This window comes from Leptosomus discolor, chromosome 19, assembly GCF_034619465.1.
Source record: "Leptosomus discolor isolate bLepDis1 chromosome 19, bLepDis1.hap2, whole genome shotgun sequence".
NCBI lineage: Eukaryota > Metazoa > Chordata > Aves > Leptosomiformes > Leptosomidae > Leptosomus > Leptosomus discolor.
This window is the reverse complement of record NC_141409.1, coordinates 9,364,638-9,377,144: the sequence shown is the minus strand read 5'-3', so window position 1 is coordinate 9,377,144 and position 12,507 is coordinate 9,364,638. Positions and strand designations below refer to the sequence as shown.

Here is a 12,507-nt window from a genome sequence, read left to right as displayed (position 1 = left end):
TTGCTGTTTCAGTGCTGAGTTGAATACAGCAGTCTGTTGTTGCTTAGTTATTTAAAGTCAAAGCTGATAGTTATTAAAGTGTATCTTTGTTGTTATAGGAAGGCAATTTAAAGGCTGAATACAGCTGTGATGCGCATCTGTTTAATGAAGAAGGCATTGCTTTTTCGTAGTCAATTTGCAAAATTAGCTGCATTGAAAAGTAAGTATCTTTGTTGTGTGTTTCTAAGAAAATATTGAGTAGTTCCATAGAATTTTAATGTTGGGGTGGGGGGGTTTTCTTCTGTGTAATGGTACGTAAATTATAGCATTTGAGTAAAATTCATGTCTTTTATTTAAGATAAGAAAAAATATGACAGAAGTCAGAGAAAAGCAAGTGCAAGTGATTTTCAAGAAGTCAGAAAAAACAAGTGCAGATGATTTTGAAGTTCAGGATTTTCTCAAGAAGAAGAAGAAAAAAAGAAAGCACAAAGAATACAGTGAGAAACATGAAAATGATGAAAGTATACAAAATGTAGAGCTTGACCGTGCTTCTCCACTGCTGTTTGAGGATCGAGTAGTACAAAGTGGTGAAGGCTGTAAAAAGAAGAAAAAACCAAAAAACAAGAGGGAGAAGCAAGAGTCTTTGTTAGATAATTCTTGTGTAGGACTGGAACTTGAAACTAGTACTGAAACTGGAGTGGATGCTTCCGAAAAGAAAAAGAAAAAGAAAAAAAAAAAGCGGAAATATAATGATAGTACAGATGAGCAAAATGATGTCGCAGTAAGTCTGCATAGCACCGATAATTGTCAGGAGATTGATGCTGATTACGTTTCTTTAAAACAATCTGTTAAGAAGAAAAGAAAAGAAAAATTGCCTGAAGAGGATGAGGTACCTGAGCTGCCTACCTCAGAAACGCACGATACAAACGACAATAAAAGATCAAAGAAGAAGAAGAAGAAAAGAAGCAGCAGTACCCAGGGTGTGCAGGGAGACACAGATGTAACTGTTGACCAGTCACTGTTGTCATCTCCAGAGCGAGAGAGGCCAGGAGAGGACACAGTCTTGCCATTACCAACAGAAGAGGGTGGCAAGAAGAAAAAGAAGAAGAAAAAGAAAAGAGGCAGCAGTACCCAGGGTGAGCAGGAAGACATCGATGTCACTGTTGACCAGTCACTGTTGTCATCTCCAGAGCGAGACAGGCCGGGGGAAGACGCAGTCTTGCCATTACCGACAGACGAGGGTGGCAAGAAGAAAAAGAAGAAGAAAAAGAAAAGAGGCAGCAGTACCCAGGGTATGCAGGAAGACATCGATGTCACTGTTGACCAGTCACTAGTGTCGTCTCCAGAGCGAAACCAGCCAGGGGAAGACACAGTCTTGTCATTACCAACAGAAGAGGGTGGTGCAGCAACACCCCAGCAATGGCTTGAAGATGGTGAGGGTGTTCCTGCTCCTGCCACGAGTGAAGATTCTACGGATGTACCTGCTAATTTTTCTAAGCCAACTAAAGCAGCTGATCGATTGCCTCAAAAAACGCCGGTGCGTGCTAGAAAGGCGAAAAAAAGCAAGGCTTTTGTCACGGAAGAAAGCTCTTCAGAATCTGATGTAATGTAAGTTTAGGTTTGTGTGTGGGTTTGGTTTTTTCTTTTTTTTCTTCCCCCCACCCCTCAAATATGTTTCTATCACGTTATTTGGGTCCCAGATTTTTCTTCAGTCTGTTTTGTATATATTTTTAAGAACAACTTCAATGTATGTTGAGATGTCGGAGACCTACTTTAAAAGCTTAGTTATCTTGCAAAGATAAACTGAGAATCTGTAAGAATACACTACCATTGCCTTCAACGTAGCATATATTTTCTCCTGTTTAAAAACTGTAGGTATAGAAATAATTTATATGCAGGTAATTCATATTTAGTTTAAAAAAAAAAAAAGTGAGGGGGAGAAAGGGTTTTACTTTCTTAAATTTGGTATTTTTAGTGAACATACGCATTTTTACCAAGCAACTAGTAAGGTCAACTGAAGAATTTAATGTTCTGTGCAAACAAAAAGCACAAGTAGCTCTTGGTGCTTTTACAATGTCTATAACCCACAGTAAGAGCACTGGTGAGAGATAGGTAGAAAAGTTCTGTGCTGCCAGTGATAGCAAGACACTATTTCTTCTGTATGTCTGTGTGTTGGAGTTTTGTGGGAAAGGTGTGGATTTGCATGGCTGGATTTGTGTGGATTCAGCAAGCTCTTTGAATAAGTATAGAAATCTGGTAATAAATTGTGTCTGTGTTAAAAGGCTGGAAATACAAGGGGGTGGATGTGTGAAGTATTCCTTGTTCTTTAATTAATGAACATATTCATTCTTTTGATAGTAGAGATACTAACAGAATCTCTGTTTTGGAGCTCAATCTTTTTTTCAATGTCAGGACACCAGAACCTTCTGCATCAAATAGAAATAAGGACCAGGATAGTTCTGTTGCTGAAACTGCAGCCTCTGATGAGCTTAGTCTGGATGATGAAGAGTACCTGGACTATACCGTGTGTCCAGTTGTGGATTTGGATACTGCAAGACAAGAATTGGAAGAGTTTATTCCTCATGTGAGGAGTATATCGGACAGTTCAATCAGGAAAATGGCTGGAAGAGACCTAACGAGGTTTAAACAGTTTAAAAAAAAGGGTGAGTTCTCCAAAATATTGTTGCAGTGGGAAAGGACAGTGAGGCTGTGCTAATGTTTAGACAGAGGGGAAAATAGTTGTTGTGTCGTGTCTGTCACATCCATGGAGCCTGGCTGACTTCATTCGAATGGACATATTTTCTGTTTCTTTGCTTTGTAGCATTTACGTCCTCATTGTCAAATTGCAGTCCAAAGCGTACGTGTGAATTACCTGCTCCCAGCTCTTGCTTTGTCTCTTTCAGTTTTCTTTTTTCATCTTTTGAGTTTGTGGATCTTTGTGAAAATCTGAAATGTAATGTACAAGAGATGGTACTTGAGATTTGCAATTATTTTTTTTAAGTAAAGCTTTCTGTAATTTTAGGTATTGCTGTCAAGTTTGGCAGATTTTCCCAGAAGGAAAATGATCAGATCCGGAAAAATATTGAAGAGTTCTTATCTATAACTGGAATAGACAGTCCTGAAAAACTCCTGTTTACCTCGAGGTATCCGGAAGATAAAGAAAGTATCAGTCGCCTAAAAGCAGAACATCTTTTTTGTGAAAAACTTTGTAAGTATTTAAGTTCTTCTCAGATAGCTGAATGTTACGTTCCATGACCTGGTGATATCACGATGCATTTTCTAAAATAATTTTTTACTGAAAAGCACTAATGTTGCTAAATTTGGCAAAAAAAGCAGCACGCTGATGAGATTATGTAGCTGATAATCTGTACAGTATACTGTTCTTATTCTCTTTTCTTGGGTGTGAAGAGTTTAAAATGTCATGATGATCAGCAGCACTGACAGACTTTCAAACTTGCATTTGGGCTGTGTGGCTTAAGGTGCGTTATTTGCTAGGCTATAATTAAGCATAGTGACTTATTAATGGGAGGTGTGATTAAGTCCTGTCTGAAATTGTCAGCTGTTCTTAGAGAACATAAATAGGTGACAGGTTTAGGATTGAGTGATGGCAGAAACTGAAAGACATTAGGTTGTTAGCCAAAAGTAGTTAGTTTTCCAAGACTTGAGGAAAATAAAATTCTTATGGCTAAGATTCTCTTTGCAGGAGGAGCATCTCTTCTCTTCTTTATTCGTTTGTTGGGCTTTTCTTGGCTAGAAAACATTCACACTTCATGTGGCAAACGTGCTCATTTTGAAACGTCTCTGGGTCTCCTCTGCACTTTGTCTCCGTCTTTCCATTCTATGTTTGTTCTGTATTCTTAGCGTAGGCAAGACAGTAAACGACAACCTGTAATGGATTTGGATACTGGCATTTATTTAAGGATCAATGAGGCTACAGAGTTGTTCCTCCTTGATTATTTCACACGCCCAATCTTTCCCCCTGCGTTGACACATTTGCCTGACGTTGACTCCTTCCAAGCCGGGAGATTGGGCGGGAAGGCAGGTCAGTGTTACGTCAGGGGCTTCCAGTCGCCTCTCCTGGGCCTTGCTGACCAGCACTGCTGACCAGCACATAACCATTGTCATGTGTTCCCAGGTATTGGTCTCTGTGGATCTTCCCCCTCTTCAAGGATCTTCCCTTCAGCCAAGATCTTCACTTTGGTTTTGCTGGATGCCCGCAGTCCCTGCTTTTCCCGGTTGAAATGGCCGTTTGCAGAAACACATTAGCTCATCAGCCTCCTGGCTGGTGGCTGTTTCGTGTCTGTATTAGTGGAACCATTCAGTATGTCAGTTAAATTTTAATTACATCTGGATCGAGTGTACAGCCAGTCTGTGCCATTTGTAGCTAGTGAGTAGCAGGTTTGTGCTTGAGAGGTCAAAATTTCAGTTTTCGATACTCCCCCAGGGCTGTGCGGGCAGGTACACAATTATTTACCAGCATTCACAATCTTCCCACAGTCATAACAATTCCATCTTTGAAAATCCTCTGGAGATTCTGTTCAGACTATTTCCTGTGCAGTTACTGAAGTGTTGTAGAGCACATTCTCTTGAATGGAGAGAGTCTGTTGTTCACAGCACGGTCCTGAAAATGCTGGGGTTTGGTTTTGTGGGTTTTTTTGTTTTTTAAAGTGGCCTTGCCAGTGTGAGAAATGTTTCTTAAAAATAAATCATTTACCTTCTAGCTGAGGGCATACCGCGACCCTGGAGGCTGATATATTACCGAGCAAGGAAGATGTTTGACCCAAATAATTATAAAGGGAGGTAAGCGAGTCATTTGAGTTTCTGGTTGCTAAGTATCAGTCTCTGATACTCTTTACATTAAAAATGGATATAAATGAAGATCGTCTCTCCCATTTGTGCCAGTTACTGTGACTGAAATGACAAATCATTTTTCTGACTAGTTCTTATCAATTCCTCTGTTCTAAAGTGAGATGGTAGTGATGAGTGACACTGAAACATCTGTAAAGATCACAGCTCGTTTAAGGTATTGGAATGGTTTGAATATACAGCTGAAGCTGTTCCCATTTCCTCAACTAGGTATACTAAGGAAGAAAAAGAAAAATTAAAGAAGTACCATGCTATGCATGGCAATGATTGGAAGAAGATTTCTGAGATGATGTCCCGTTCTAACCTCTCAGTTGCTATGAAATACTCTGAAATCAAGTCAGGTATGTAATTTTAGGAAAAACTATTCATTCTGCATATTGCAATTTGAGAAATTATTTTAACTGTATGTGCCCTAAACTTTAGGAAAAAAATACTTAAGAGTGGATTGTTTATTTTAATTAATTTGTGGTGGGAGTTCTTTTTCCCAGACCACTGATTGCATTTTCATAGGGAAGGGGTAAGAACAGTCTCTGATAGAAAAGGGAAAAAAGTGGAGCAAATGCAGCTCTCTGTTAAGTGGAACTGACATCTAAATAGATGCTTTCAGGGGGAGGGTGGGAGGAATTTGGCAACGGGGTTTTAAAAGATAGAAACTAGGGATCAGTGCTATTCTTTAGTGGTTAGGCTGAACTCCTCTCTCAAATCTGATATGCAGAAGAGTTTTTAGGAAGTGTGTTAAGAAGCTGGTCCTGTAAATAAGAATAATGCCAAGTGAAGCATTTGCTCTTCTGCCTTTTTTCCCCAAATAATTGATGGTAAATTATGCCTTAACCTTATTTTTTCAATTTTAGCTATTAATTATGGTCCTTGGTCAAAGGAAGAGACCCAGAAGTTAATGCATGCTATGGAAGAGGTGATTAGGAAAAGAGCGGAAGCGGAAGATGCAAATTCTCTTTCATCATCAGAAAAGTCAAACAGAGATCTCTTGATCGACCGAGAGAAACTGTACCAGAAATTACCATGGACTGAGATTGAAGCTAAAGTGGGAACTCGATATTGGAGACAGTGTAAACAGAAATGGTAAGGTTTTATACTAAATAGAGATGGTAAAAATGTATTCTGGGGAGTGTTTAACTCTTCTTCAGAGTTGTTTGTACCATGATGATTGTTTGATAAGATGGATAATAGATAAGTTGTAGCCTACAGAAGTGCCTTGCAAATGTCTGAGACAAATAACTAACTCTTTGCTAGCTGTGGTAAGTTTTCTTCTTGCTGTGATAGTGAAGTTTGATTTCTGCTTCTCTGTGGCAGCAGTAGCGTCTTGAAGACACTTCCTTTTGATCCTTGGAATTTCTTGAAATGAAAGAAACCTTTTTTTGTGTGTTTTCAAAGGACTACAATTCTAACAAACAAGATGACCAAAGGGCAGCAGTTATATAGGGGGACCAAAGGATTACAGGCTAAGATCAATCTTATTAAAAGGTATGGTTCAGAGGTACTGGGATGTTTTTGTATCTCTTACTGTTCGGAGTTGTGTTTTATGAAAGCTTGCAGGATGTCCTGTGACTTCTGACTGGGGAAGCTGTGAGCATTACGGAACTATTTCTTGAATTCTGCCTACAAATTCTGCTTCTGTATTGTATTCACAGGCTGTATGAAATGAAAGTGGAGGATGCTAATGAAGTAAACTGGGAAGAGCTCAGTAATACTATTGGGTAAACCTTTTTTTCCCTCTTTTTATGGTTACGAAGGATAGTTGAAGAGACATTCTTAAAAATTCCGCAAAGGAATCAAAGTTCTTAGACCTCTGCAACTGCAGAAAGTGTCATTTAGTTTGGTAACATACAGTTGTATATCCTTGCATAGTCTTGAGCAATAAACCGTGCCTGTAAGCTCTGAAATTTAACTTTTAACCACTTCAGCCAACCCTTAGTGTATTCCCAGTACGTTCTGTGTACTAGAGCTGTGTTACGTAGTCTGCACTAAAGTCTTTTATCAAAGACTTTTCCCAGTGTTAATCAACACATAGGAAAAAGGGATAATTATAGGAATGTGTAATGCAATATAGTAGTCTTCTTCCAAACAAAGTAAGTGTTGAATATGGAATTACCAACATGGTGAATGCTAGACTTTCTCTACAGTGCTTTTTTTTTTCTTCTTCCACATACTTTCAGTTTCATTTACTGTTTCTTTTCACTAAACATGTAATACATACATATGACGGCATGGTTTATGTTCTTACCTTCAAGGGGATTTGCTGTCTTGAAAAACTGTTTTAATTAGGATTTGAAATCCATCCTTTCTACCTAAAGCTGAGATATTGTTTGACTGGCATCACTCATGAATGAGTAACTCAGTAACATCTAAACTTTGTAGTAGTTCCTTGCACCACTAATTCTTTGAACTCTTCTCTTTTCAGAGATGTCCCTAAAGCCTATGTTCAAGCAAAATTTTATAAGCTAAAAGTCTCCTGTGTTCCTTTTTGGCAAAAAAAGACTTTCTCTGGTCAGTATCCCAGCTGTTTCTGTATACTCCTTAAGGTTTTTGCTTGAATCAAAGAGGATACATATTCTAGTTCAATCCTTTCTTATACTTATGTTACTAAATGCTTTTTCTGTAAAAGAACCATTTACTTTCAATGTCATCTTCATGCAGTGCTTATGAACCTCTCCTTTTTAATACCTTGTCTTTAAAAGTATTTGTGACTCTGCTTTTGTAGCTTAGCTGTGCGTGTATCTGTCTGACCTACCCTGCAGCCACTGCAATTACTACAGAATAGTGAGATTTTTTTGCATTTAACACTGATGAAATAATTTCTACGTATGAGATCCTGTTTCCCCATGGCATCCAGTTTCTCTACAGATCCAATTAAGACTTTTTTCCTCTTTTTTTTTTTTTTTTTTTTTCCCCAAAGAAATTATCGATTATCTTTTTGAAAAGAAACTTCCAGAACTTGAAGAAAAGTTAGAAAAAAGCAAGGGGAAACAGCTGAGTTCTGACAATTCAACAGCTGTGGAACAGAAGAAGGCTTTCAGACTTAGTGACATCTTTGACTCCAGTGAAGAGAGTGATTGATTGCCTGCCCTAAAAGCAATTCCTAGTCTGCACATTTAACTGCAAAACGGGTTTGTCTGAAAGTGGGTGCAGATCGGCAACTGCAGGTACACAGGCTATCTAATAGTGGAAAAAGTAAAGATATGCATGTCTGGTTTTCTTGTTTCATATTGAAGACTGAAGTAAATACAGCTTTTGTGCCACCTTCTATTACCTTAATTTAGCTCTGGTTTTAGAAGTCTTCACTTAAGCATCCATGCTTTCTGAATGTCTCAAAAATGGTATTTTTTCCACTGCTTTGCTTTCTGTTGAGTTGAAAACTGCTGTTTACCCTTTGTGCGTGAACTTGGTTTTCAGAACTGTAATGACTTTAAAAAAAATTGAAAAACAAAAGTCAGGGAATTGGGAAAAGGCTTTCAATTTGCTTTTAAATCTCTGTAATAAATCTGAAGACATCTGCATTGATGGAAGCAGCACAACTTTGAGTAGCTTTGTTCTTAAAAGCAACTGATTTTTATTTTTGATGTAGACTTACACTTTTATCAGCCCTTCTAGAGAAAACGGGGTGTTGTCCATTACTGTTCATGAATTGTAATGTCTCTTTATGCTAACTGGAACAGTGCATTTAAAATGTTAATATTTGCAATTCAGAGACAATACAGTGTGTGTGTATATATATGTATATATACATACATATATATATTTTTATTGTGCCAAGGAGAATTTCTATGTTTTAATAAGAAAATTGAGGGATAAGATGGAGGTTGTACTTAGGTCTTTGTATGATATTTTTAACTATCTGCCTAGAGCAATTATTTGTAAATTGACCGAGTGAATGTAAAAAAAATAATAATCTTACTGTGCATGTAAAGTATTTTTATGGCTTGTTGATATTTCTTATATGCTGTATTAGAAAGTAATGCAAGAAGACTTGGTCTCTGACATACTCCTTTTTGATGGTCATTTTGCCAAGTGAGAATTTCCTTCTTTAGTTTTAATAACTGTCATTGAAAATGCAGAACTTTATACGGCGTGAAATAAAGGCCTCGTTGGAGGTTCTTCTGGACTGTGCCTTACAGCAAAGGCTGTTAAATGAGAACTTCCCGTATTTAACCGTGTCTGGCTTTAGTCTCTCTGAAGACAGAAAGCAATGGTGTTTTTGTGAGGCAGGCAGGACACGCCATGAGATCAGCCGCTGGCGTAAGGGTAAGTTTTCCAGCCGAGAGATGGAAGGCGGTGGTGGGGGAGGGAAGCATGTACCAGCTCCCTTGCACTGAAGTCTTTGGCTTGGTGCCGTTGCCTTATGGGTTTGAAGGTGAAAAGCGGAAGAACTTGAATTTTTCAATCTATGCAATTTGTGGTTTTCGTGTTTGTTTATTTTTTTTTTTTACTGGAAGATGGAGATCCTCTGAATTTTCTGCAGGCTAGAGCACAAATGATTGTGTGGTTGTAGAGTTTGTAGAGTAGATCTCACAGAAATAAACTTTTATTTTATTTATTTGATCCTTTGCTTTAAAGGGAAACTGTCACGCAGGGGTGGAATGCACAAAAGAGAGAAGCAGCAATATGTTTTGTTGAGATAAAATAATTTGACGGAGTTTGGTAGATTCAATGGAATTTAACAGAGTTTGACAGTGGTTTACCAAGGTTCAGTAAGTTTGATGGCAAGGTTCACCTTATTAATTACTGCATGGCAGAAACCTACAAAGGAAAATTGGGTTCGAATAGAGTTAGTGATTCACAAAGAGACCAGGGATACAAAGGGTAAGGAAGACTCTCCTGTTGAGTCCCAAGGTTCAGAGCAGACCCTCTGGCTTTCTGAACTCCTGGGGGAGCTTAGGTGCAGCCGGGTCCCATCTTAATCGCGGACTTGGACAATAGTTTGTGTCTAAAAAAAGACATAAGGAGAGTAAGGAAGACCCTCTCCTTGAATCGCAAGGTTTGGGAAAACACAGACCTGACCTCTGCCACCCAGGAAAGAAGGGAAAGTGTCCCTCCTACCCACAGCCCTGGGAACAGAATAAGGAAATTGCTCCTTACCCGCATCTCTCCCGTTGGGTAACGTGGTGTTTGTAATCTGTTTGCACAAGGGCAAGTGATTGTTGGGAGGAGGAGAGTATTTGTTGATTATTTTCCATTTGCTGAATAATGGCACTTGAGAGGGTATGAGAAAGCAGCTTTTCCCTTTGCCATCATGGTACAAAAGCCCAGGGGAGGGCAGGCGGGGCAGGCACTTGTTTCATGTGGGTATTTGAATATTATTGAAAACAGCAACCTCTGCAGAGGTTTAAAACAAAACAGCCTCCACAGAATGATGAGGGAAATAACATTGACAAAGCTTTGTGTATCAGGCTGCTTTATAAATAAGAGCATGACAGATCCTTCAAGTCTAAAAAGCACCGCAAGCCCCCTAAAAACTTTGGTGATTCAAGCAGATATGTCGCTTCAAGCATTTTCCTGGCGTGTTAATGGCCCGAAGGGTGTTATAGAACAAAATTCTTGGCTGTGTGGCATTATCAAAGACAGAGACAGCCGGGTTACAAGAGTTGTGTTTGCAGCGGAGAAGCACTTCAAAGTTGAGGAGTGTTATGGTGGCAGCAGCTGAAGATCAAACGGGGACTTGCCTTTTTCACCCCCCTCTCCTGTGAAGTCTTAAACAAGGAGTTGAAGAAAGGCAAATCATCTCTGTTCGATGCCTCAGAACCCGCCAGGCTGGGGGACAGCATTGTCCCCGTGACCCGGAGGGTCGGGAGGTGAGGAGACAGGGACAAGTGGCAGTGACACCTCGAGCCAAGTGGCTTCACCTCTGAGACCCGCCCAGGACCCAGCAGTGCCACAACCTCCCGCTGCCTGTTTTGGGGTGTGCGGGAGGAGGCGCCGGGGCTGCTGAGCTGCATCTGGGAGGGGTTTCCATTGCGTGGGAGGCCGTGAGGAAGCTTCCCCCGGGGGTTGTTACTTCAGAGGGCGGGGGAGCGCCCTGCGCTGGGCTCGGTCCTGGATGGGGGGTGGGCTTTTGTTTTAGTTCTTAATTCATCCTTGAGGCAGCGCCCTGGTCCGAGCCCCAGGGAGCACAGCTGCCACTTAGGTTTATGTTACGGAGCAGCTCCCCTTCCCAGCCCGGCGTGTCGCGGTCGCCCTCTCCTCTCCCCTCGTTACTGGCCCTTTAAGGCGCCGCGCCCCTCCCCGGAGGGGCGGGGCTTGGCCGCACGAGGAGGGCGGCCCCGCCCGCAGGGAACAGCCCACTTCCGCCAGCGGACCGGAAGCGCGGGGGAGCCGCGGCCTGAGGGGGCCCCGGCGGCGTCGCCGGGACAGGCGGCCGGTGGCGGAGAGCCGCGGCGGGGCGAGGTGAGAGGGGAGGGCCGGGACCCCCCCCCCCTCCGTGACCGCGCTGGTGCTTCCCGCCGCCGCCGCGGAGGAGGCCGGGTTTCTCTCGGGTTCCCCTTTGTCTCGGTCCCGCTCCCTCGCGCCGCCTCAGGGGAGGCGCAGCCCCTCTGGGCCGGGCCGGGCCTGCTTGGCGGGAAGGGAGCGGCGCGTTCCCCGGCTGGGGCGGTTTCCGCGGGCGGTGGGACCGGGGGGAGGCTGCTGGGAAGGCGGCGTTTTGTGCAGCGGCGTGGGGTGCGCCTGCGGCACTCGCTGTTGGTAAGTGCCGGGGGGGTCTCCGGGGGCGAGTGGCTGGGTGCAGCACCGGCGGCTTAGACCGGGAAGCAGAAATTGTGTTCGCTTTTCGTCTCGGCTTGGGCCTTTCTGTGAGCAGGTGCTGATGCTCATCAGCGAGCAGCTGTTAGAGCGTGTCGGTGGCAGAGTGTTGCGGGTAAAGGGCTCTGTTCGCAGCTGAGATTTGTGTGTCTGTGACGCTTAAACTCAGTGTCGTTGCTTAACGTGTGTAGGTACATTTTTACACTTCCTGCTGGAAGAAGGTGGGATAGATATTGTATTGTCAGCATTTGAACTACAAAAGGGATTCAGCTGCAAATTATGCTTCGGTAACTGTGTCTTTAACGTAAAATGTCTTAATCTGTAGACCAAAGCAATTCTTAATCTATAACGTGTGAACTGAACCGGTTACTGTTTTGCTCTAGAGCTCTGAAAACCATCAAGACTCGGTTACAAGGGGATGGACTGTTGAAGACACTGCTTAGCTGTGCTGGACTCGAGGGCATGTCTCTTAGCTGTGCAAACTCGAAGGTGACGGCCCCCCTCCCTCCCTGCAGGGCAGTGCTCGTTTCCTTCTCACCATGTGACCTGGCACACCTGCACAGCGAATAGTTTCCTTTTCAAAAGGTAAATCCCACAATTGTTTTTCTCCCTGTATGTAACGTATGGGGAATGTATGATTTTACTTTATCTAGATTTCCCTCTTGCATTCCTTTCTATGCTGAATAACAGAAGCAATTGCCGTCTTTCCTTTTATGTGGTTGGTTTAAGTGTTCATGCTTTTCTAGAATTCTATTGAGTTTTTCAGGTTAGCAGGATCTGAGATAACTGCTTAGTGAAGAGATTTTGTTTTTAGAAGCAGTAATCTGTGGTGAGAATTTTATGGTGCTTTCTAGCTATAGTAATAATGAAGACAAAGTTCGGCATAACTATCCTTTGCTTTTGACAACAGGG

General features: G+C 41.9%; 1 protein-coding gene across 2 annotated transcripts; it reads left to right on the top strand.

Moving 5' to 3' along the window:
• The first annotated feature begins 91 nt into the window (after window positions 1-91).
• TTF1 (transcription termination factor 1) lies at window positions 92-8,965 on the top strand. 2 transcript variants are annotated; one of them, XM_086475753.1, is made up of 11 exons: window positions 92-199; window positions 338-1,587; window positions 2,392-2,642; window positions 3,002-3,187; window positions 4,701-4,779; window positions 5,056-5,186; window positions 5,697-5,925; window positions 6,238-6,327; window positions 6,495-6,560; window positions 7,265-7,350; window positions 7,760-8,965. In XM_086475753.1, exons 2-11 carry the CDS (start codon window positions 350-352, stop codon window positions 7,918-7,920), a joined length of 2,517 nt encoding a protein of 838 aa, XP_086331879.1. In that variant the 5' UTR covers window positions 92-199; window positions 338-349; the 3' UTR covers window positions 7,921-8,965. The 2 variants fall into 2 exon arrangements, with proteins under 2 accessions (XP_086331879.1, XP_086331880.1); XM_086475754.1 differs by lacking the exons at window positions 6,495-6,560; window positions 7,265-7,350; window positions 7,760-8,965 and having other exon boundaries at window positions 6,157-6,280.
• The last annotated feature ends 3,542 nt before the right edge of the window (window positions 8,966-12,507 follow it).